Source organism: Palaemon carinicauda, chromosome 7 (assembly GCF_036898095.1).
Source record: "Palaemon carinicauda isolate YSFRI2023 chromosome 7, ASM3689809v2, whole genome shotgun sequence".
In the NCBI taxonomy this organism is placed as follows: Eukaryota; Metazoa; Arthropoda; class Malacostraca; order Decapoda; family Palaemonidae; genus Palaemon; species Palaemon carinicauda.
The window spans coordinates 43,243,222-43,270,183 of NC_090731.1; the positions used below are offsets into that span (position 1 = coordinate 43,243,222).

Here is a 26,962-nt window from a genome sequence, read left to right on the forward strand (position 1 = left end):
GGGAGAACTACCTCTGCGACACAAGCTACTCAAACAACCACATGCCAACATCTTCCACAAAGCCGTAGCTTCGCTTTGACTTAACGCCTGGAGACTATCCAGCATCTCCTCACTAAGAGAGGATTGTCGCAACAAGTTGCGAACGGGATGTCTGGACACCTGCATAGGTCATCCGCAGGGGCCTACCAGACAAAGTGGCGAGTTTTCTGTGGTTGGAATCGTGAAGAGGTATCTCTCCACTCGATACCACTGTTCCAGCAAGAGCAAAATTCTTCGTTTATTTGCGGAAAGAATGCGCCTTTCAGTCTCGGCAATGAAAGGCTATCGCTCAGCCTTAAGTCTAGCCTTCAGGCTCAAAGGAGCGGACATTCCTTCCCCGCTGGTACTTTCCCAACTCATACGAAGATACGATCTTACCTGCCCTCAGTCGGAAGGGAGACCTCCTCCAGGGAACATGGTTCGAATTCTCAGGCCTCTTAGGAGGCCTCCCTACGAACCATTTTGCCAGGCTTCAAATCGCCACCTAACTTGGAAGGCTGTGTTCCTACTAGCTTTGGCCTCGGCCAAGCGAGTCAGTGAACTTCATGGTCTCTCGTATGACATCGCCCATGCAAGGGGATGAGGGGAGGTAACGTTCAGATTCGTCTCTGAGTTTGTGGCTAAGACACAGAATCCGGGAGTGCCGGATCCTCGATTCGACTCTTTCTGGATTTCGAGTCTTCGTTCTGTAACAGATGACCCAGACCATCTCCTACTGTGTCCAGTAAGGAGTCTGAGGTTATATCTCAAAGAACGACTGCATTCGTCCCCAAGTGCAAGCTTTGTTTGTGAGCACTGGGAGAACAAAGAGGGTCACCAAGAATACCATCTCCGCATGGATTCGTAGGGTGATCCATCTGTCCCTGAATCCTGACCCTCCTCTGTCATGTCGCCTTAGAGCGCATGATGTAAGGGGTGTAGCGACGTCCCTGACCTTCAAGAAGATTTTCTCAGTGACGCAGGTTCTACAAGCAGGGTTGTGGAAGCGTCAGACGACCTTCACAGCCCAGTACCTGCAAGACGTGACACACAGGAGGCTCGATACGTTCTCTATCAGCCCTGTGATGGCTGCACAATAGCTGGTCTAACCTCAGGCTCCTTAATGGACAGGTAGCAGAAGGTTGAGGGCTTTGTTATGAATGAAAAGATTTGTCTGGCCCTTATTCTTTTCTTCATCCTCTCCTTCCTTGGAGAAAGCAGCATCCTGGGTTCTCTGCATAGCTGACCTCAAACCACTGCAGGTAAACCATGCTTCCTTATGTTCCTAGTATTAAGTTAATACTGTCACGTCCCCATACCCTGACGAGGTGGTATTGGGTAAGTCCTAGCCTAAAGTTTTCCATCTAAAGAGCTTCAGGTCAACTTCCTAGGACGAGTCACACATAATCCTCCACACACAGCTTATGTAGGCCGCAGCCCTTGCATAGCAAGGTGCGAGCGAGGTGCAGGGACTCTTTATTGTTGAGTGCTGACTCACTCAGATAAGGAGTCCCTGGGCAAAGCCAAAAGCCAGTATGGCTAGGACTTACCACCCAACCTAAGGTTTAAGTCACCCTAATTAAATAGCGTGGTTTGTATTTTGGTTACGGAACAAATGACAAATTCGTTGATTATTTGTTATTTTCCTAACCATACAAAGCTTAGCTATTTAATCAAACTTTCCCGCCAGCCCTGTCCCCCGTGAAGTCCTACCTCTAAGCAAAGTGAGCTCAGCACACAGGTTTGTGCGGAGGGAGGGTAGCAAGCTACCCCTCCCTACCCCCCGCTATCTAGCGATGGGGGTAGTAAACCCTCGTTATAATTCTAATGGCTCATCATTTCAGCTACGCCGAAAGTAATAACCCCCTAATTAAATAGCCTTAAATAGCTAAGGTTTGTATGGTTAGGAAAAATACAAATTATCTACAAATTTATCATGTTAGCTTTTGGTACTCCTTTTCTTATACAGTTTGTATTTAATAAGGTATATGGTAAGTTATCTATGTCGCTGTCACCCTGGAAGTTATATTTGCAGTTTATTTTAGTATGCAATACTAGTCAGTCCTAAAATTTAGTAGATTCTAGATTTGTAGTTTTGGTTATTCTGATATTGGGCTCAGCTCAGTGAAGCATGGAAGGGTTCAATTAAGTTCAAAATTGGTTTGAGTAAAGGATGGGAAGATAACATTCTGAGACCTAATTTTCTGATACAAGCTTTTCCCCAGCATCATTGGTAGAAGGTCCTTAACTTACAAACTTAATAGGTTTCAAGAAGCTGTTTGTAAATCTAACTTTGTTAAATTTTGGCCTAGGGTAGGCCTTACTTGACTACCATGCATACAATTTCCATGTACAATAGTCCTCAAAAAGTCCTATATCATATGAAATGAATATCAGGTTATTGCAAATGTTGTTTTGCTTGTTGTATTAAATTGTATTATATTGTTTTATTACAGTTTGTTCCGTAACCAAAATACAAACCACGCTATTTACATAGGGTATTACTTTCGGCGTAGTTAAATGACGAGCCATTAGATTTTTAACGAGGGTTAACTACCCTCTCGCTAGTTAGCGAGGGGTTAGGGGAGGGGTAGCTAGCTGCCCCTCCCCCCTCACACACCGGTGAACTGATCCACTTCACTTTTGGCTCGGGTGATGATCAGACGTGTCTGTCTCACCCTCGCATTTATGACAGCCTTAATCTTTTTTTGCTTTTTCTTGCAGCTTGTGTGTTTGGAAGTTGGCCTCTTTCTCTCTATCATGTGGAAGTACCCTGGACTACCTGACCGCCCTTGTGGGACGTTCATGTCGGCGGTCGAGACAAACCCTCACACCTTGTTGTCCGTACTGCAGAGGTCAACGGTGTGATAGGGATAAAACTTTTAGTGAGTGTAGGGAGTGGTCTACCTCCCAGTGGGAGAGGTTTTCCCGGCGACGTAAGAAGAAGTCTAGACGTGACCTTTCTCCTTCAAGGGCTTCCTTGAAGAAGGAAGGTTCCAAAGACTCTTCTTCCATTGCCCGAACCTCCTCCGAAGCTCCCACTCGATCGGTCTCCCGTGAGAGGCCGTCGAGTGGTAGCGTAGGCCATTCTTTTGTTGACCAACCTTGGGGTTCGGGAGAGGGAGTTGCCTCCCATAGCGAGGCAGCTCCTCCTCCTCCTCTGGGGGAGGATATTGATAACTCTGTTGCTAATAATGATCTTTTGCAGCTTTGGACTTAAGGGCTCGCCCTCCAGGGAAGCCCTGTTTGACCTGAACCAGTTGGGTGCAGCTGTCAAGCAGTCGCCGGTAATAGCAGAGGTAGATCTTCTGTCTATTGTCGATGTTGTTGTGGCAGAGGCTTCCGACGGGTCGGGTCAAACCCCTGCTGTTGTTGCGGATGTTGCTGAAGGCTCAGTTACCCCCTCCGAACATCCTTCGAGGGAGGAGCTGAGTCAAACGGTCTCTCCTGCGGGTGATTCTCCCCCTCGGGGGAGTTCACTGACAGAGACTCATCTTCGGAGGACCGACGATGGTGTTGCTGCCCCTCGAGGTCGTCTTCGCCGTAAGGCTCGCCCTCGTCTTCGCCATAAGGCTCGCCCTCGTCTTCGCCGTAGAGGCCTTCCTTCTCCTTACAAGGGAGTTAGGAGGCGCCTCTTCAGTTCATCGCCTTCGACGTCCCCCGCAGAGGATCCTCCTCGACATGAGCAGACCATTGCAGCTGCATCGCTAGACCTCTCAGTAGATCGTTCGCGATCTCCTACGCCTGCCAGACCTGGGAGTCTTCCTTCTCCGTTCCTGGACGCAGATGCGCAGTGGGCGCCAACGCACCCCGTTATCCAACGGGCACCGGTCCCTTCGGGGCAAAAGGGCTTATCTCACAATGTGAGTAAGTCCCTTAAGTGCTAGGTTTTACCTGCACGAGCGTGCAACCGCTCTCCTGCTATAGCTGAGGACCAGCCCTCTTCGTACTCAACGCGCCAGCGATCTCCTGTAGCTGAGTCATCTCGCCGTAGATCTCCTGCTCGCCAGCGTTCACCTGCGCGCCAGCGCTCTCCTGCTCGTCAGAGATCTCCTGTGCGCCAGCGCTCTCCTGCTCACCAGCGCATATCTGCGCACTCTGTTCCTGCTGCGCGCCATGCGCGCCCACGTTCTCCTGAGTGCCCACAATCGCCTACCCGCCAGCGCACATCTGCGCGTCCACGTTCGCCCGCGAGCCCACGATCTCCGGATCTGGGCGTAGGCAAAGAGATTCTTCCTTCGCCTCCTCGCCTACGATCACCTGCGCACCCTCAGAACTCGCCCACGCGCCAGCCATCGCCTGCGCGCCATCACGTACACTCACCTGTGTGCACTTCTAGACTGGAACGAGTCACTGCGCGCCCGCGCTCCCACGAGAAGTCTCCTGTGCGCGCCCACGAGCGTTCGCCTTTGCGCGCTACTACACCTTCTGGTCCTGCGCCCCAGCTGTTATCTCCTGACCGCGCAACTGCGCGCCAGCGATCTCCTACGCGCCAGCGATCTCCTGCATGCCAGCGATCTCCTGCGCGCCAGTGATCTCCTGCGCGATCCTTCGCCTGCGCGCAAGCGCTCTCCAATGCGCCTGTGCACCCATACTTCTGATCGCCAAAGGTCTCTTACGCGCCCACGCGCTATATCTCCTGTGCGCAGTCAGTCGCCTTCTCACCCTACTCGCCATTACTCGCCAACGCGCTATCGCTCGCCTGCGCGCCGTCGTTCTCCCGGCTGCCAGCGCTCGCCCTTAAAACCGCGTGCACCCTCACCTGCGCGCCCACGCGCACTTTTGCCTCTGCACCCACTCGCCCGCGCGCCCTTGCCCACGCGCACCCGCGCTTTCATTTCCACGCACCTGCGCTTTCATCTCCGCGCGCATGTGCGCCAACGTTCGCCCGCACGAGAACCTATGATTTTACCATCGCGCGAGCGCCAGCGCGATCTCGACCGCAATTGCCGCCGGGTTTCGCAGCACGGGCAACCTTGCGAGTCTTCAGGAGCGCGTACTTCCAGATCATCGTCTTCACGATCTCCACCCCGTAAGCGCAGAACAGCGCACTTGCAGGAGGAGGAAAAATCTTCAGAGAGGTCTAGGCAACACTCGTCATCTTCTTTTCAGGCAGGCCCTGTGGTGTCTACTCCAAAGGATCGCCCGATCCCCTTCCCTCCAGCGGGAGTCGCTGACACTGCGTCTATAAGCCGTCAGCCTTGGTTTGGGTCCCTGATCAGAGCGGTCGTCCAGGCTGTTAAGCCGGCCCTCGCTGATCTGGGCCTCAAATCAATGGCAGCCTCGTCTCCGCTGAAGAGGAAGAGAGGAGTAGACTTCATGGTGACTTCTCCTAGGGTTAAACTGGCTCCTAAGAAGTCCGTCAGGAAGGCCCCTTCCCCCTCTCAGACGTTTTCTCCTTCTCCTGTGGACGAAGCTTTTCCGTCTTCAGGAGAATCCAGCGAGGATTGGCAATCCCCCTGCATGTCCACCAGTGGGGGGATGCCTGCAAAGTTGCGCAATCAGGTGGCAGCAACTCAGGGCCGATTCCTGGACGATCTCCGTGATCAGCCAAGGATATCGCGTCCTGTTCATAACATCCCTCCCTCCCCTGACAGCGAATCCAGTGTCGTTGAGCTCCTATGCCATGGGATCGGCAAAGGGGCTAGCCCTTCGGGCAGAAGACGAGACCATGCTCAAGAAGGGTGCTCTCCAAGAGGTCGTCGACGGCTCCCCAGGCTTCTTCAGTCGACTCTTTCTTGTAAAGAAGGCGTCTGGAGGCTAGAGACCCATCATCGACCTCTCAGCCCTGAACAAGTTTGTCAAACAAACTTTGTTCAGCATGGAGACAGCAGACACGGTCAGACTTGCAGTGAGACCAAAAGACTTCATGTGCACACTGGATCTGAAGGATGCGTACTTCCAGATCCCAATCCATCCGTCTTCCAGGAAGTACTTGAGATTCAGCCTAGACAATAAGATCTACCAGTTCAAGGTGCTGTGTTTCAGTCTCTCCACAGCACCACAGGTGTTCACCAGAGTGTTCACCCTGATATCTTCGTGGGCACACAGGATTGGCATCCGTTTCCTTCGCTATCTGGACGACTGGCTGATCCTGGCAGACTCGAAGTCGACCCTTCTTCGACACCGAGACAAGCTTCTGGGACTTTGCCAAGATCTAGGGATCATGGTAAATCTCGAGAAGTCTTCTCTGCTTCTATCTCAACGACTGGTATATCTAGGCATGATATTGGACACCAATTTCCACAAAGCCTTTCCATCAGACGACAGGATAGCAAGGCTGAGGAGGGTCGCAGAGCCTTTCCTCAGACGAGAAGAGCTTCCAGCCCAATCTTGGTTACGTCTCCTAGGTCACCTGTCTTCCTTGGCCCGTCTAGTTCCGAACGGCCGCCTCAGGATGAGATCCCTGCAATGGCGGCTCAAGTCCCGGTGGAATCAAGGCAACGATTCCCCGGACGTTTTTGTCCCTCTGGGGCCTGCGGAACGGACGGACCTACAGTGGTGGTTGACCGACGAAAACCTTTGAAAGGGAGTGGATCTTCTCGTCCTTCCCCCGGATTTGATGCTGTTCTCGGACGTGTCAAAAGAAGGGTGGGGGGCCCACGTTCTGAACCAGAGGATCTAAGGCCTATGGTCAGAATCAGAAAAGTATCTCCACATCAATCTGCTAGAAATGAAGGCCGTATATCTGGCCCTTCAACAGTTCCAACAGATCCTGGCGGGTCACTCCGTGGTGGTGATGAGCGACAACAACACAGTAGTTGCTTATATCAACAAGCAGGGAGGTACCTTTTCACAACAGCTATCCCATCTTGCAGTAGAGATACTGAGATGGACCGAAGTCCACTTGATTCCACTATCAGCTCGCTTCATTCCGGGCAAAAAGAATGTGCTCGCCGACAGTCTGAGCAGAGCTTCGCAGATAGTGAGTACCGAGTGGTCTTTGGATCCTCTAGTAGCCAACAAAGTTCTGACTTTGTGGGGTTCCCTGACAGTGGACCTGTTCGCGACAGCCTTGAACTTCAAGCTGCCGCTGTACTGCTCCCCAGTCCCGGACACCAAGGCACTCTGGCAAGATGCCTTCCAACATCGGTGGGACAACATCGACGTCTACGCCTTCCCACTGTTCTGTCTGATGAGAAGGGTGCTCAACAAGACCAGACTATCGGTCAACCTGTCAATGACCTTGATAGCTCCGCTATGGCATCATGCAGAGTGGTTCCCGGACCTTCTGCAGCTCCTGACGGAACTCCCGAGATGTCCCCCCATGACACGAGCTACTCAAGCAACCACACTGCAACATCTTCCACAAAGCCGTAGCATCGCTTCGACTTCACGCCTGGAGACTATCCAGCATCTCCTCACAGAGAGAGGCTTTTCGCAACAAGTTGTGGAAAGGATGTCTCGACACCTGCGAAAGTCATCCACAGGGGTCTACCAGGCGAAGTGGAGAGTCTTCTGTGGTTGGTGTCGTGGGAGGGGTATCTCTCCCCTCGATGCCTCTATTCCAGCAATAGCGGAGTTTCTTGTGTATTTGCGTGAGGAAATGCGCCTTTCGGTCTCGGCGGTGAAAGGCTATCGCTCAGCCTCAAGCCTGGCCTTCAGGCTGAAAGGAATAGACGTTTCTTCCTCGCTGGAACTTTCTTTGCTCATACGAAGCTACGAACTTACCTGCCCTCAGTCGGAAGTGAGACCTCCTCCATGGAACATGGTTCGGGTTCTCAGGGCTCTTAAGAGACCTCCGTTCTAACCATTACGCCAGGCTTCTGATCGTCACCTGACTTGGAAGACGGTGTTCCTACTCGCTCTGGCTTTAGCCAAGCGTGTCAGTGAACTTCATGGTCTCTCGTACGACGTCATCCATTCAAGGGGATGGGGGGAGGTAACGTTCAGGTTCGTCCCTGAGTTTGTTGCTAAGACTCAAAATCTTGGAGTTCCGGACCCACGGTTCGACTCCTTCAGGATTTCGAGTCTTCGTTCTGTAACAGATGACCCAGACCATCTCCTACTATGCCCAGTAAGGAGTCTGAGGCGTTATCTTAAAAGAACAGCTGCAGTTCGTCCTCGCGTGCAAGCACTGTTTGTTGTGAGCACAGGAAGGACGAAGAGGAGGGTCACCAAGAATACTATCTCAGCTTGGATTCGAAGGGTCATCCATCATGTCCTGAATCCAGACCCTCCTCCGTCACGTCGCCCTAGAGCACACGATGTCAGAGGCATCACAACGTCCCTGGCATTCAAGAGAAACTTCTCTGTGACGCAGGTGCTACAAGCTGGGATCTGGAAGCGTCAAACGACCTTCACAGCCCACTACCTGCAGGACGTGACCCACAGGAGTCTTGATACTTTCTCTATCGGCCCTGTGGTGGCTGCACAACAGCTGGTCTAACCTCAGGCTCCTTAATGGACAGGTAGCAGAAGGTTGAGGGCATTGTTACCCGGTTTTAGACTGCATGAATGAAAAAGTATGTCTAGCCCTTACTCTTTTCTTCATCCTCCCCTCTCTTGGGGAAAGCAGCATCCTGGGTTCTCTACATAGCTGACCTCAAACCACTGCAGGTAAACCATGCTTCCTTGTGTTCCTAGTATTATTATAATACTGTCGCGTCCCCCATACCCTGACGAGGTGGTATTGGGAACGTCCTAGCCTAGAATTCCATCTAAAGGACTTCAGGTCAACTTCCTAGGACGAGTCACACTTCATTCCTTCACACACAAGCTTATGTAGGCCGCACGTTCTTTGCGGAGCAAGGAATTTGCGAAGTGCAGGGACTCCTTTTCTCGAGTGCTACTCACTCGGATTCTGAGTCCCCGGGCAAAAGCCAAAGCCAGTAAGGCTGGGACTTTCCACCCTACCTAAGTGTTAAGTCACCCTATGTAAATAGCGAGGTTTTTATTTCAGTTACGGAACAAACGACAAATTCGGAGATAATTTGTATTTTTCCTAACCATACAAACCTTAGCTATTTACACATATTTGCCCGCCAGCCCTGTCCCCCGTGAAGTCCTACCTCCAAGCGAAGTGAATCAGTTCACCGGTGTGTGTGAGGGGGGAGGGGTAGCTAGCTACCCCTCCCCTACCCCCTCGCTAACTAGCGAGAGGGTAGTTAACCCTCGTTAAAAATCTAATGGCTCATCATTCAGCTATGCTGAAAGTAATACCCTATGTAAATAGCTAAGGTTTGTATGGTTAGGAAAAATACAAATTATCTCCGAATTTGTCATATTTCTTGTAAAGTGTCTTATTTCAGTATAAAAACTTTTGATATAATATCTGAGATTTATGATTTCAGTTGGGTTTGTGTTTGTATGTATTAATTTTTGTGAGTTGAGGACCTTCTTGTTAGGAGAATTTGTAGGGGAATGCTTCATGATTTTGATTTACAGTGAACCCTCGCTACTTCGCGGTTCGACCATCGCGGATTCACCACTTCGCGGATTTTTTTCATAACCCATGTCTATACATATATTGCGGATTTTCCGCAAATATCGAAAATACCGCGATGTGACCGATGGTGCGAGATTGGAGAAAGTAAGGAAAATTGAATCATGATTGATTTTCAATATAAATGAAACTTTGAGGAGCAACAAAGATATCATTTGTTAGAGAGATAGAGAGAGGTAAGGAATGGGAGGTAGTGAAAAGTAGCCCACAGAGAGAGAGAGAGAGAGAGAGAGAGAGGTAGAGAGAGAGAGAGAGAGGTAGAGAGAGAGAGAGAGAGAGAGAGAGAGAGATAGGTAGAGAGAGAGAGAGATAGAGGGGGGTTTAAATGTAATAAACAAAAAATTTGATAGGTTATAACACATTGGTGCTTATGTAATATCAACTGTATACTGTAGACGGTTTGAATAAGTTAAGAAATGGTATAAATGATACTTTGTTAGTGTATTCGTACACACTCAAGAGCGGCAGCTAGATGACAGCTGATCTAATCACAGCCAAAAGTAAAAAAAAAAAAAGTCAACAATACTCGATTTTTAAAACACACCCGAAATTTAAAAACAAAAGTACACGCTTTCTTAATGTGCAATTAACTATTTAAAGAGTGGCAATTTTCTAGAATAAAATGATATTTCCCAAAAAATAGTGGTTTGCTGATGAAATCGGATGCCCTATTTTTGGCTATGATTGAAATGGATGTAGACTCGGCCTAATTATTTCATTTCGTATTTAATTGACACTAAGAAAACTAATTTTAGTTTCTTCATCTAAATGTAAGTATTGTATAACACGAAGAAAGAGAGAGAGAGAGAGAGAGAGAGAGAGAGAGAGAGAGAGAGAGAGAGAGAGAGAATGAATCAGCTGTTGTAATCAAATGGCGTGTTTTTGTTTCGTGAGAATTTCATCGCCACGACTTTAACAACAACATACTGTACTGAACTTTACAGTATTATACAGACTACTGTAATATGATAAAGTAAAATATTTGTAATCTATTTTATATGAAATGGGGCTATTTTTGTTTTGTTTAAAATTTACATTTACGTATGTAAAACATCTCTCTCTCTCTCTCTCTCTCTCTCTCTCTCTCTCTCTCTCTCTCTCTCTCTCGTAGATTGTTTTCCTGCTTTGCTACGTATGTATGATTTTATATAGATACGGTAAATAATATTTGTAATAACATATTTTATAAAAGCTTTTACTGTAATATCATTATTTATCACTTTCATCATGCGGGTTAAATTCCTTAGTTTGTTTACTGAGCGTACTTTATGACGCCGTCGTTTCAGGCGGCGTCATAAAGAAAAAAATTTCATTTGGAAGTCCTAAGAAAAATTAAGTAAAACATTAGTTAATAACCAAATCAACATACTGTACTGAATAATCAATATAATTGATGCAAAAACTAACCTATAAACAGATGTGTAAATGCGTTTGTTTCTTCATTAGGATCAGAGATAAACGTAAACAAAACATTGGTTGCCATTTTTTATCGTGCTTTTTGGCGTGTTTAGGAAACGCATGATATAAAGTCGCCTTTAATATTTGTGCCTGTTTCAGTTTAGGGTACTGTATTACATGCATTAAGTGTTCTGTACATTAAAGGGTAGTTTGTTAACAGTACTACGTACAAGGGAAGGTTTTAAAAGTCTGAATATACATGTTAAATAAATAGGTAAATATGGTGTTACTACTTCACGGATTTTCACCTATCGCGGCCGTGTCTGGAACCTATCTACCGCGATAAACGAGGGTTCACTGTATCTCATTTACATATATTGATTTTTTTATTTGGTAAATTTTATACTTTTAATAGTTGATTGTAATTTCTTATTTGCAGTCTATATTCGGAAACTGAATATGAAAAGCTCAGTAAGATTACACCTCCAGAAATGGTCCGTACAAACCTTTCATCGGCAGTGCTTAATTTGATGGCTCTGGGAATAGGTACAGTACATTGTTTAAATTTACGGTGTTTTGTTCTTCATTCATTTTGTGTCGTTTTAAACTTGAAGATTTTATTCAAATTTTCACCTATAGTTTTTATGAATTGTTTGTTTTATATTTTAAGATTATTAAATGCAAATTTATTTATCAGAAATTCAGTGAACTGTTTTGTCTTTATTATACAGTACTGTACTTACTGTACAATATTTGTTTCATTATAGCATAGTGTGTATACACAATCAGTAAACATTTTCATAATTTTCTATAGTAAGACTTCATTATGCTACAATCTATACATTGATTCCATTGGATTCCTTAATAAGAAATAGAAACACCACTCATAGGTGGCATTAGTCAAACCTTCGTTTAATGTTATTTGTATTTTATTCATACCAACTTGAAAGTGAGGAAGTGAATGGGATCAAATAGATATTGACAAATTATTTAGATAAGATTTGTTATGAAAATTTTTCATATTTCAATGGAACTTACCCTGAATTGACTTTTCTGATTGACATATTCAACTAGGCAGTTGCAATGAGTGAATGATTGGTAATTATCTGTCATGATAACATCAGTGGTCATTGATGCCGATTAGAATACAACATACTCAACAAGAAATTAATGACTTAAGATAAAAAAAAAAATAGAAATTAATAAATTTCTAAGCAATGAAACATTTAAAATTTAATACTTTATATCATTCAGAAACGAGTAAGAAGGCCAGCTTCTAATACGAACTTAAAAATGCCACTGGCATAATAAACGTCTCCTCCATGAATCCTGGGGATCATGTGCCTGCCATCCTCATTATGAAAGTGTTATGGTTATCCTTTTAATGATGGTAAAGAAATCTACAACTTGGAAACGAGGAATTAAGATCGATCCTTAACTGTTTACTAAACATGTGATATATACCCCTGTTGTCTTAACTTGCTACAACAGCTAGGTTGTCAAAAGAAACTTATTATCTGAAATACAATGATAGAGATGCACCAAGCAGTGACTTACTCTCTAAGTTTCCTTGGTAGAATTGCAATAGCTGTGACGTTCATTGATGTGTTAGATTTTAAATTCTTAAACCTCCAGTGATCCGATGACACTTACTGTAAATACTCTGTAAGAAATTTATTTAGTTTTCTAGCACATATTTCAGTTTCTTTTTATCTCTATTCCTTTGTTATTTACACTACAAAAGTCAACATAAATAGGTTAACACGAGATGCCATTGCTCACTGTAAAAAAAATTTGCCCCAGGCCAAAAGTCATGAGCCTGACATCGATTTTGCCACGGATGGGATCACTAGCGGGTTAATGTCCTAATGAAAATGCAGAAAGGACAAGCTAAACTCATAAGAATAATGATTTAGAAACTACTAACTAGTAACCCAGTCAGTGATAACATCAATGATTCTGAAATTTTACTCAACAAGAGCAGGAGAGAAAGACAAGTAATTTACTTGAATCCACTAGTCTTTAATGAGGCAAGAAGCTATAAAGTTCATTTTGCTATAATACAACTTATTAGAAGTTACTCAAGTTATTACTTATGATTTGTAGTAAATACTCTATTCCCAGTTATAGATTTAGCAGAGCCACTATACCTCTTATATTTTGGGCTTTTAAATGATGAATGAGAAAAGCTTTATAATTTCTTCCACAATGGTCTGAAAGGAAGGGTCATTGTTAAGATTAAGTTTGCAAGTAAAGAGGCTTGCTAGACTAAACCGGCTCATTTTGTTTTAGTCCTCTTCATTATCATCATTAAGGAATAGATACCCACGAATGAAGGTTTCTTGCCTGTAAGGAGGGAAAATATTCAAAATAGGCAAGGGTCGTAATTGTTGATATGATGAAAGGTCTGGAAAAGAACCCAGTTTCTCAGCAGTTTTCATTATAGACCAAAAACACAACCCTTTGCATTAGTAAAGAGCTATGGTACAGTACTTAGTAGTTCCTGCTCCTAGCTAGTTTGTCATTACCAGGTTGTCTGGAGATTTTATTACTGTTTGAAATGTTGTGCCTTTATCAGATAAGTATACAAGATGGTAGAAAGGATTCATACCTTAGAGTTCTATTCGAGTAATAACTAATGCAAGAGTTAATTACATCCCAGAAATGAACTATTCAAGTATGCAAGTGAGGAACCATGTTAGCTAGAAGAGTCATCAGAATAAGCGGTTTAGAGAAGGCATTGTATATGCTTTGAATGTCTCTGCAAGTATGCAAAGTGCCAGATGTAGGCACGTAAAAGTAAAGATCAAAGAAGGTCTACCTGAGAGAGGTGGGGCTCCAACTAGAGCATCTTCACAAGTTGTTGGCGGTAGAGTGAAGACATGCCCAACTTTTTGGGACACTTCTATATAAGAACTTTGAATACCATAGGAGACACCACTTGATATGTGTTGGGGGTAAGCCAAGCCTTAATTTTACTTAGTTTGCTTCGATTAACTTTCATTTTGTGAATGTCCTTAGTTCATAGTGACTTTGTTGCGCTGCCCACTACCTACCGGGTAATGACCATCAAACCCAGGTGTAATATAAGCTTAATGTGTGTAAAATGTAATTTTTGGCCATTTTTCTGAGAAGGAAGACATTCTAGACATAATTATATGATAAAGCTACCATGTATTTTGTGGTACACTTAACCCTCGGCTATAGCACCTTGGCTGGTCAAGAAAATCAAATATTGCATGCTCTGTTACACACACACAATCAGAGAGAGAGAGAGAGAGAGAGAGAGAGAGAGAGAGAGAGAGAGAGAGAGAGAGAGAGAGAGAGAGAGAGATAGATTTTATTTGTATGTGCACATATCCTCAAGAGTGGCAGCTACACATCAACTGATCTGGTCACAACCAGTAGTAAAACAAAAAGAAGTCTTTAATACTTGATTTTTAAAATATGCCCAAAATTTTAAACAAAAGTACATAAATATTTTATTAAAGGATAATTGACTATTTAAATAGTGGTCAGGTAACAAAATCAGATGCCATGTTTTAAGCTACAATTGGAAATGGGTTTATACATGGTATAAGTTTTTGTGTTGTATTTAATTGACACTTTAATGAAGCAAAGATTTTGGTTTCTTCTACTATATATATATATATATATATATATATAGAGAGAGAGAGAGAGAGAGAGAGAGAGAGAGAGAGAGAGAGAGAGAGAGAGAGAGAGAGAGAGAGTGTGTGTGTGTGTGTGTGTGTGTAATTGAATGCTGTGTTTTTGTTCAAGTTTCTTGTACCACCTGAAGCAAGAAATTGCTCACCAGAACTAATGACATCATGTTAATTTCATTTGTAAGCTAAGATCTTATTTGTTAGAGAGAGAGAGAGAGAGAGAGAGAGAGAGAGAGAGAGAGAGAGAGAGAGAGAGAGAGAGAGAGAGAGAGAGAGGTATGAAAAGAGAGAGTTACAATGATTTTGGATGTGTCAAAGACTTTTTAGTCCATCCAAGAAGACTGCATTTGTTCTTGGGTAGAGCAATTTGGTTTGAACGTTTAGTGGGATTTTATGATCTTGTCTAACTTGATCTTGAACTCGTTCATCTTGTTACTGTTTATTACATCTGCTGGAAGTTTGTTCCATGCATTCGCTATTTTGTATGCAAAGAAATTACCACATTAAGTGGTGTTGTATCTTTTCAATTCCAGTTTGTATCTGTTACCTGTGGACTGATTTGTGCTAATCAGAAATAGACTGTCGTAATCTTAATTTGTTATTCCTTTAAGAATTTGAATGCCCCTATTAACTGTCTTCTTAGTCCTCGAGTTTCTAGATCAAATAAGTTCAAACGTTTCATGCTCTGCCTATATCCAAATTGCCTTAGTGTTGGAACTAGTTTGGTGGCCCTAGCCTGTACTGCTTCCAGTCTATCTATATCTTTCTGAATACTTGGAACCCAGAATTGGACTCTGTATTCTAAATGTAGTCTTATTAGTGATGTATATAGCTGAAGTACAGTGTCTTTGTTTCTGTATTTGAATTGTCTCTTTCTGTAACGTAATAGTTTTTGTGCTTTCTTTTCAACTTATATTCTCTGTTTGGTGAATTTCAAATCTTTGCTTAGATCTTCCTCCTGGTTCACTCTTTCGATTTCATTACCCAGCAGTTAGTAATCAGTTTGTGTGTTACTGTAAATTATGTACATAACTTTGCATTTCCCACAATTGAAGGCTTTTGTCATTTTTAGGACCATTCACTTAACTTAAGGGGACCGTCCGCCATGTCCACCTTTTTTTTTTCTAATGATCCAAAATACACCATTTCTACATGTTTTAGAAATATATGATACCTTCATCATATAAAAATTTCAAGTCATTTGATGAAAATCCTCTGATTTATTAGCAAAAATCATGATTTTTACAAAAAAATTAGTTACATTTTTCCCCACTATTACAACACCAATTGTATTGAATCTAATACCATGAAAAATACTTTATAAACCAAACAATTCTGTCAACCGGAATTTTGATTTTCCTTTTTTTTATTTTGAACAAATTTTAATTTTTTTTCCTCATCTAGGCGCAAAATAATCATGAAAAAGAAAGTAAAAATAAAATCAAAATTCCGCTAGACAGAATTATGGGATTTTTATTCTTCTTTTCAATTATATCTTTCTCTCTAATATTGAACAACAAATAAGTGAGAAAAATGTATCTAAGTGTGAATAAGTATGTTTTTGAGTTATAAGCTCCCGAAGATTTGCAACAAATGTTCACCTCTTTTCTTAAAGAAATCAAGATAATATTATTATGATAACTTTTATTGTTTATTCCTACATAAACCCACCCTAAACGAGAGAGAGAGAGAGAGAGAGATCAACCATTATTTGATTCTAATAGAGTTGAACATTGGTATAATAGTATATGAATAAATGTTAGTTTTAAATAATTAGAGAGAGAGAGAGAGAGAGGACTACGATTCTGTCAAACTCAGTCATGCAGACGATGCAGTAAGGATGACTTCATCATTTAAAGACCGCTATGTCTTCATTGTTTGGAAAAATGATTGTCTATTTGCTTTTTAAATGACCTTAGGTAACGTAGGCCTTGCTTTAAAGTTCCTGGGGACATTGTGAAAGCACAATCTACATACCAATTTGAAGTAAACAAACACATGCATTATAACTTCTATATATCTTTGGAAACTCTGGCTGATGTTCTTGTAGCTGGTAGTTTTCATTTACCTACCCTCTACCAATGCCCTCATTTCTGCTAGAAGTACGAGATTTCGAAACATGAGAGAGAGAGAGAGAGAGAGAGAGAGAGAGAGAGAGAGAGAGAGAGAGAGAGAGAGAGAGAGAAATGCAAAAATTGACACAACTACGATTCTGTCAAACTCAGTCATGCAGACGACGCAGTAAGGATGACGTCATCATTTAAAGACCCCTATACCTACGTTTTTTGTAAAAATAATTGGATATTTTCATTACATTTCTGTAAAAAGTAAAGTCCATTATTACTGACGAGTAATTTCATATCTAGAGATGTCTAATTATTGTTGAATTGTAACAGAATAACAGTCACTCCAATGAATGTAAAGCTATTTTTTTTATATACAAAATCACGCTGCTTTACCATTACAGTATTTAGAAAAAAAATATATAAAACAAATTTCAGAAAATTTGTTTTATGAACTACTGTAGTCACTTGGAAAAATATTCTGGTTGTTTAGAGTGAAATACAATGAAAAATAAAGCATCTTTTGAATAATTGGTTCTGTAATCAGCAGTGAAATAAGTAAACATGGAAATTTAGGTAAGTTTAGAGTTTAGTGAGCATGTATATCTGATGGTGGCAAATCTCGTACTGTATATAGCTTTAGGGCAGATCCACAGCCTCATAGTGAAGGGGTTAATGGTGTAATTGTGCTTTGATGTTTGTTTACCATCTCTAATACTTTTTTTTTTTTTCAGAAAATATGTTGAGATTTGATTTTCCATCACCGCCACCAGCTCGTCATTTAATCTCGGCACTTGATGAACTCTTTGCCCTGGGTGCATTAACTGAAGAAGGATCACTCACTCAGCCTCTTGGCAAGCAAATGGCTGAGCTTCCTATTTCACCACAGTTAGCTAAAATGTTACTAGTGTCAGGTGAGTTTGTTTGAGAGTACTGTACATGAATTCAAGTGTTATTGGCTCACTGCAATTCATTAATCCTTGTTTTGTACAGGTACTGTACTGTACCGGTAGGTTTGCATCTGTTGCCATTCATTTTCTTTCTCTCCTCTCAATACTTGCTTCACAGACTAGGGTGCTCTCTGGGCAACAGAAATTTTCAACCACATTTTAAGCTTTCAGTACCACTTCCTTTTTTTCTTAGTTGGTCATCATATACATTATGGGAAATTGAAATCTCTTATTTTGTTTAGATTTTGCAATCCTGAGCTTCTTTTGTGACAATATCTGTTATAGTTTATGAATTTACCTCATCCCTCTCCTTAGGAATCTGCTTAAGCACATTCCTGACATTTTCTATTGTTTTACTTATGTTGATTTTCAGTCCTTTCATTTCCCTTCCTCTTTTATCTTTCAAAGTAAGGAGATACTCATTCCCTCCGCCAACAAAGCTGGGAGGAGGTTATGTTTCCTCTACTGTTTGTCCATTTGTCTATTTGTTTGTTTGTGAACAACTTCCTGGCCACAATTTTACTCATAGAGTAGTGAAGACATGTAAAGACATGGAAGTGATTCAATTTTGAAATTCTTGGGTTAAAGGTCAAGGTCAAGCACATGGTTGTCCCACAGACTTCAAATATGCCTACGGTCTAAATTTATTTTGGGGAAGTCAAGCTGGTTTCAAGAAATAAGCTGCCATGGCAGAAGTCTGCACTCAGAGAGTGCATTTTTATTTTTAATAAAATAATGGTTATTGAGAAGTATACAGGGGGTCCTCGGGTTACGACGCTGATCCGTTCTTAAGACGCGGTGTAACCCGAATTTCCGTGTAAGTCGGAACACTATAAATATACGTACTGTACTGTACTGTACTGTAAAGTATTACTGTATACTGTACTATAATGAAATGTATCAAATGACATAAAAACAATATTAGAAAAAGAGAAAACAATTCCTTACCACATGATTGATTGATTGATTGATTGATTTAAAGTTTTCAGGCATCCTGACATCTGAGGTCATTGACGCCGCCTTACCACATGAATTAAAGTAAATATCAATAAAAAAAAAAGAAAACAATTCCTTACCACATGAATTAAAGTAAATATCAATAAAAAAAGAAAACAATTCCTTACCACATGAATTAAAGTAAATATCAATAAAAAAAAAAGAAAACAATTCCTTACCACATGAATTAAAGTAAATATCAATAAAAAAAGAAAACAATTCCTTACCACATGAATTAAAGTAAATATCAATAAAAAAAAAAAAAACAATTCCTTACCACATGAATGAAAGTAAATATCAATAAAAAAGAAAACAATTCCTTACCACATGAATTAAAGTAAATATCAATAAAAAAAAAAAAGAAAACAATTCCTTACCTCATGAATTAAAGTAAATATCAATAAAAAAAAAAAAGAGAACAATTCCTTACCTTATTCCTATGGTTGGCTTGCACACTGGAAGGGATGTTGCAAGGGACGGAGAGACTGGTTTATTGTGGAGAGGAAGGTGCAGAAGATGCTGGAGAAACTGGGGCAGGTGAATCAGGATTCTCTGGAAGTGAGACAGAAGATGCTGGAGAAGCTGGGGCAGGCGAGTCTGGAGGTGAAGAGCCTACAAGAGGTGGTGGAGAAGCTGGAGAAGCAGAGGCAGCTGAGGTTGATGGCAGAGGCTCTGTAGCAATAGAGGCAGCTGAGGTTGATGGTAGAGACTCTGTTGCAGGCAAATCTGGAGTAGTAGAGGCAGCTAATGTAGAGGGTGCAGTTCTCTCTATTTTCTTAAAATACCGCTCCAGGTTAGACTGGACAGAGAGGATCCTCTTCTCATCCAAAATCTCCTTATAACACTGCAGTAAGTCCATGACACCTCTGGAAACCCTGGTGAACCTGTCCATGTTGGGATCTTGAGCCTCGAAAGTTGCCAATGCTTGTTGTATCTCGGCAAAACCTTTTGACAAGCCCTGCCTTGTGAAAGCCTTAGGGTCTGGGGTGGGGGCTTCTTCCTCTTCCTCTATGATCTGCTTCTCCAGTTGTATCAAGTCCCCAGCAGATAACTCCTCTCCATGAGATTCTAGCAGCTCCGTAACATCATCAACCTCCCTCTCCAAATCGGTTTCCTTACTCAGGGCAACAATGTTCTTGATAACATGGTCAACTGTGTCCTCAAACCCATGAAAATCATTAACAAATTGAGGACATAGCTTCCTCCAAACACCATTCATGTTTGTAACCTTCACCTCCTCCCAGGAATCAGCAATGTTCTTAATAGCATCAAGGATGTTGTAGGACTTCCAAAAGTCCTTCAGAGTCAAGTCCTTCTTCGTTTCAGTTGCCTGTAATGCCATAGCAATTGTTCTTCGGAGGTAGTAGGCCTTGAATGAAGCAATCACTCCCTGGTCCATAGGCTGTAAAAGGGCCGTGGTATTAGGTGGAAGGTAAACCACCTTCACATTAGGGTGAAAGTCTCCCAGCTGGGCAGGGTGTCCAGGGGCATTGTCCAGCAATAGCAACACCTTAAAGGGGATACCCTTTTGGGTGTAATACCGCTCCACACTAGGTACAAAATGGTTGATAAACCAGTCTTCAAACACTGCAAGTGTCACCCATGCCTTCTTATTTGCCTTCCAAATGACTGGGAGTTGACTCTTCCAAATTCCCTTGAGTGCCCTTGGATTTTCAGCCTGATAGACCAGCATGGGCTTCAGTTTGAAGTCGCCAGCAGCATTTCCCCCAAGAAGCAAAGTTAGCCTCTCCTTGCCTGCTTTATGACCGGGTGCTGACTTCTCCTCCTTTGCTATGTACGTGCGGTTAGGTATGCGCTTCCAGAATAAACCTGTCTCATCCGCATTGAACACCTGATAAGCAGAATAACCCCCCTCCCTAATTATCTCAGCCAACGCTTTAGGAAATTCACTTGCTGCTTTCTCATCCCCACTAGCAGCTTCACCTTGCACTTTAAGATTATGGTAATTGGCCCGAGCCTTAAATCGCATAAACCAACCCCTACTAGCCGAAAACTCTTCACTTTCACTTTCTCCCCCCCTTTCTTTTTTCAACGCTTCAAACAACCTTTTAGCCTTCTCTTGAATAACCATTAAGCTCACTGGAATACGCCGTTGATTTTGATCTTCCAACCAAAGCACTAATAACCTTTCCATTTCGATAATTAAACCACTACGCTGTTTCGTTATCACTGTTGCTTTCATTGGAGCAGATCCTTTTACGTGTTCAACAATGCGCTCCTTATCTTTAAGGATAGTAGCCACGGTCGAACGGCTAAGGCCAAGCGATCGGCCAATGTTCGTTGGCGTTTCACCGTTTTTAGACCGCTTAATAATGTCTAATTTCACTTCCATGGTGATGGCCTTCCTTTTCTTCGATGCACTACCATCAGAAGAATCTGCCTTGCGCTTTGGAGCCATAATGAAGGGCAAAAAGTTCAAAAAAACGATCAAACACGTGAGAGAAAGAACAGGCAATCACAACCAAAAATGGCGTATGAGTGGAACTGAGCGACGCCGTCTTCCTCGCCCACAACCACCGCAAAGCGTATTCATCCACCACGCGCTAGAAACTAGTTCGCAATTGTTTACGTCGCTTACGACGCTAAAGGTGTAAGACGGAACGACGCTTAATATTATTTTTATATTTTTATGGGGCGCGTTCGTAACGGCGAAACCGCGTAAGTCGGGACCGTCGTAACCCGAGGACCTACTGTAAGTCCAAATGGATAGGAATTTTGTTCCTTAATGAATTTTGCTTTGAATGTCTAGGCTTTTTTGGCTAACATAAGTCTCTTTATAATCTATATGTGAAAGATTTGCTTTAATGTTCTTATCGTTCTTAAAATAATTTATTTTAGTTATTCATTACATGTCATTTAGTTTATTTATTTCCTTTCCTCACTGAGCTATTGTTTTCCTGTTCAAGCCCTTGGGCTTATAGCATCCTGCTTTTCTTTTAGGATTGTGGTTTAGCTGGTAATAATGATAACAATAATACTGTAATTATTATGATAATAATACAGTAATAATAATAATGATATTAATAATAATGATAATGATGATAATAATACAGAAAAGCTCATTTCTATGAGAGACTGATAGTATTATAAGAGTATGCTTTTAGGTCTCAAGCGTTCTACTTCACATGCCACGGACTTGGAAGAGAAGTAACCTCTATAGTCCTAACCTCCACTTAAGCCACATCAAGTTTATTTGGGGGAGGTTTGTGATTTAAAACGTCTACGCTGAAGGAATTGATTTCCTTAACATTTTTATGGCTGATTGTTGACTATCCCACCATCCTTAATAATTCCACAATTTGAATATTGAAATAACTGCAAATCTTTAAAATAGAAGTATAATACAGTATTTCAATACTTTCAGAGCATTAAAATCAGTCACCTTCACTCTTATCCTCATCAAGTGTACTTAAAACAGAACCTTTAGTTCAAACCTCAGCAACTTGGTACCTAACCCAAATGTGAATATTTCCTCTCTCTCTACACTTGGATCTAGTTGAATAACCACTCAAATCATCATTTTGAAAATTTTGTACCATTGTAGAAGTCCATGCTTCAAAAGATATAATAATTTCAATTTGTTCCAGCGCAACATACAAACCTTCCACTCTTTACATAGGTGTATTTTTCGGTGAAGCTGATACTAGTTGATAAAGCTTTTGCGAGGTATAACTACCCTCCGCTAGATAGCGGGAGCTAGGAGCCAGGTATTCTAGCCCCCTTTCACACCAGCACTAGCGACTAACTGTTACTTTTTGATTAAGCTCGGTGGAGTGGAGACATATCTCACTCCCCGTTAGCAAAACCTCAGGAATTATAATTTCCCATAACGGCCTAAAGCTTGAAACATTTCCATCATACTTTTTCTACTTCAGGTGTGAGTTGCCGTGAGGATCTTAAATATGCAGGTTTTTATGGGCGCCAATGTGGCACCTTCATGTCGGCCAAGGAGACCAATCTTCATAGTCCCTGCCCTGAGTGTCTCGAGTGGTCATCCTCCTAGTGGCTGAGGTTTAGCAGGTGCCGGAAGAAGAAGGCTAAGAGAAATTCTTTCTCTTTGAGGTTAGCCGTTAAAGGAAAGAAACCTCTCTGTTAGCTTGATCTCACCATTCTAACTCTGCTCGATCGGCTTCCCCTGGCAGTTGGTTAAGTACAAGCAGCGCACTTGTGACTCCGGGACAACCCTGCATGTCAGGGACCTCTATTGCTTCCCCTAGCACTGCTGTAGGTGAGTCTCTGTCAGACGACGCTGCTCGTCTGTTGTAGCCTTCCTGGAGGCTCCCGGGTTCTCCGTTTAAGGAATAACTACAAGAGGTCTTGCGATTGGGTAAGCAGAGGGAGCCAGCTGTTATCCTATAGAGATAACGAGGTATATCAGGGTGCTTACTAAATAACTCGTGCAAAGCATAAGAGATTACCTCAGGACAGTCTTCCAGTTAGTTAGTTTTAAGACTTCCACCCACCTCAAGCTGAGTCTCCTACGTAAAGAGCTAAAGGTTTGTATGTTGTGCTGGAACAAATTACAGTTTTGAAAATATGTATATTTCCTGGCTATACAGACCCAGAGCTCTTTTCACATACTGGACCTGCCATCACCTACCCCCGGGAGGTCCTTTGACTGGATAGACAGTACTACATTTGATCCTTCTTTTTGGTGATGATTCACTTTTCCTTTGCCTATGCATACACCGAATAGTCTGGCTTATTCTTTACAGATTCTCCTCTGTTCTCATACACCTGTCAACACTGATATTACCAAACAATTCTTTTTCACCGAAGGGGTTAACTACTCCACTGTAATTCTTCAGTGGCTACTTTCTTCTTGGTAAGGGTAGCTTATAGTAAGCAGCTCTTCTAGAAGAAGGACACTCCAAAATCAAACCATTGTTCTCTAGTCTTCAGTTGTGCCATAGCCTCTGTACCATAGTCTTCCACTATCTTGGGTTAGAGTTCTCTTGCTTGAGGGTACACTCAAGAACACTATTCTATCTTATTTCTCTTCCTCTTTTTTGTTTAAGTTTTTATAGTTTATAATGGAAATATTTATTTTAATGTTTTTACTGTTCTTAGAATATTTTATTATTCCTTGTTCCCTTTCCTCACTGAGCTATTTTCCCTGTTAGGGCCTCTGGGCTTATAGCATCCTGATTTACAAGTAGGTTTGTAGCTTAGCAAGCAATAATGATAATATCAATAATGATAAAAATGATAATAATTGCAAAAGTGAAGGTTAGTTGCTAGAGTTGGTATGAGCGTGGCTAGCCTACTCCACTCCTTCCCCCCACTAACTAGCGGAGGGTAGTTACACCTCGCAAAAGCTTTATCAGCTAGTTTCAGCTTCGTTGAAATAAATGCTCCTACGTAAAGAGCTATAGGTTTGTATAGTTAGGAAAAATGCTGATTATTTCCAAATTTTTCATATTTAAAAAGTATAGAAATATTTTATAGTGAAATATTGAGTTTTTTATATAAACCTCACAAACTCTTAATTTCTCATAGCAAGTCCAGACACTTGGAGTGATTTACTACCATCAAAGTAGTTGAGGGCTTCTAGTGCATATTTGACCAGCTTTAAGTGTTATGACTTGTCTGATCAATTTTTGATGCACAAATAGTGTTGGTGTAAAATAACAAATTTCTATTTGAAAAGAAACAACAATGTTTAAAAATTACAATGTTTGTTTGTAAACTATACGATTGATTCATACATATTTTGCAGGTGAATTTGGTTGTTCCCAGGAAATTTTATCCATAGTAGCCATGTTGCAAGTCCAGAATATCTTCATAAAGAAAAAGGGTCAAGGTCATGCTGCCAAGATTATCCACAGAAAATTTGAGGTATCATAATGGTTTATGATTTGTATTTCTCCAAATTTCATTTGTCAATCCCTCAAAGTTACTGTAATTCCTGTCCTAAGTAAATATTGGAAGTCTTTCTCAGTTCTGAGAAAGCTTTTAACTTTTTGTTGTGTGCAATGAGCTTGTTTCACATATTTAATTGTTGCTAGTTTCTCATCTTTTGAAAATTGTATTTTAATCTTTTCACTGAATGTTTTTAGCGTAGTCTCAATTCTGTAGTACATTTACCATCAACGGCACATACAAGATCAATCCCATTTCTACCTCCTAGAGCACAGAAGGCGTGTACCTAGGCACTATTTAGACTAATTGTAAGACAATATGATTGATGGGTTTGTATGATAAAATATTGTATGTTGTAAAAACTTTAAAATTCTAGTACAGAAGAAGGTCCTCAACTTGCAAACATTCGGAGATACAAACACAAATCCAACTGAAATAGTTAATCTTGATATTGTATCGAAAGTTCATAATGAAATATTATAATGAAACAGAATTATACAAATTAATGCAGTAAGCAAGAAGATATTTGCAATAGGAAATGGGACTATATGTTGACTTTTGCAGCTAAAAATTGTAGACATGGGAGTTAGGTGAAGCCTACCCTAGGCCAGAATTTAACAAAATTCAACTTACAAACTGCTTCTTGAAACCTATTGAGTTTGTAAGTTGAGGAATTTCTGTACTACATTACCTCACATAGACTTGTATATATTTTGATTTTTTTAATAGCTTTTTTGCCTTCCAGGTAGATGAAGGTGATCTGATCACTCTACTAAATGTGTTCACAGCCTATGTAAAAAAGAAAGAAAGCAAGCACTGGTGCTCAGAACATTTTCTTAACCACCGAGCTCTGAAGAGGGCAAGTGAAATACGAAAAAGAATGGAGAAACTCATAACAAAATTTGAGGTTCCTTTAACATCTAGTGAAGGTAAAACTTATAAATTATTTTCTGAATTTATATTTATTAAAATTCTGGGATATTTTTCCTGTTGTGATCAATATCAAAATGAGAAACCTTAATATTTTCACTTATTGTACCGTTGTTCTGGGTCATTGTATCTTGAGAAAAAAGAGTAACTTTCTTATTTTGATGTCACAGTATTAATATTATTATCATTATTACTACTACTACTACTACTACTACTACTACTACTACTACTACTGTATTAGCTAAGCTACAACCATAGTTGGAAAAGCAGGATGTTAAAATCCCAAGGGCTTCAACAAGGAAAAATAATAGCCCAATGAGGAAAGGAAATGAATAAACTACAAGAGAAGTAATGAACTTTCGTTCATACCCAATTCCTAACAATAGTTTCAGATTGGTTTTATGAAGCTGTCGTCATCATCAAACTCCCTTCTGTCTAGCACCCATAATACCAACTGAATTTTCTGAAGATATGATCATCTTTGAATTAACAAAGCACATTAATGAAAACTGATCAAGACCATACAGTGGTACCTTGGAGATATAATATAATTTGTTACAAATTGTTAGAACACTAAAACAATTTTTCCCATTAGAATGAATGAATATATATTTGATCTGTTCCCCATGCAAGGATTCTCCTATTATTGGCCATATTTACAGTTTTCAATATTAAAGTACTGTACATAGATTTATAAAAGCATACCCAAAGACGAGAACAAAATTTGGAATTCATATAGATTAATCTACTATTATTATTATTATTGATACTAGCTAAACTACAACCCTAGTTGGAAATGCAGGATGCTATAAGCCTAAGGGCTCCAACAGGGATATAGCTCAGTGAGGAAATAAAATAAGTAAACCGACAGACTAGCGTGCCTGATTTTACCCTCAAGCAAGCGAATTCTAACTCAGACAGTGGAAGACCATCGTACAGAGGCTATGGCTACTCATGGTTTGAATTTGGAGTTCCTTCTAGAAGAGTCTCTTCTACCCTTACCAAGTGGAAAGTAGCTACTGAACAATTATATTGCAGTAGTTAACCCCTTAGAATTTTTTGGTTAATTTATTTGAGTATTGTCAAGTGTATAAGGGAAAAAAAGAATGTATCGAAAATAGGCCAGACTATTCGGTGTATGTGGAGGCAAAGGAAAAATGAGCCATAACAAGAGAGGGACTCATTGCAGCACTTCCTGGCTATTCAAAGGACCCAATAATAAACATGGAATAAATGAACTTCAGTTTATCTACACTATAAATAGTTGGTGACTTAATTTAAGGTGGTGAAGAGCTAGTTTTACTGTTAATGAGGAAGCGAGTCCCCCCTTTATAAGAAATATTGCGTAACTGTCTTTCTGGGGGTTCTTTTCTTTTCAATATTTGGCATTAACTGATTCACTTGACATTTTTACTAAAAACTAATAAAGAGAGGATAGTTTCTGTTCCATTTAAAAATGCTTTTGAGTGGCTCAGTGAATTATCATTATAAAAAGTGATTGCTCTGCTAGATACTGGATAATATACAGTGAACCCTCGCTACTTCGCGGTTCGACCATCGCGGATTCACCACTTCGCGGATTTTTTTCATAACCCATGTATATACATATATCGC

General features: G+C 41.4%; 1 protein-coding gene across 1 annotated transcript in view; it reads left to right on the plus strand.

Moving 5' to 3' along the window:
- LOC137643564 (probable ATP-dependent RNA helicase DHX35) overlaps nt 1–26,962 on the plus strand; it is a 219,407-nt gene that overhangs the window by 173,952 nt on the left and 18,493 nt on the right. Inside the window, exons 9-12 of the mRNA XM_068376297.1 lie at nt 11,301–11,407; nt 17,324–17,503; nt 24,276–24,394; nt 25,164–25,347. Of these exons, the coding sequence (XP_068232398.1) occupies nt 11,301–11,407; nt 17,324–17,503; nt 24,276–24,394; nt 25,164–25,347 (590 nt within the window). The remainder of the gene's footprint in view (nt 1–11,300; nt 11,408–17,323; nt 17,504–24,275; nt 24,395–25,163; nt 25,348–26,962) is intronic.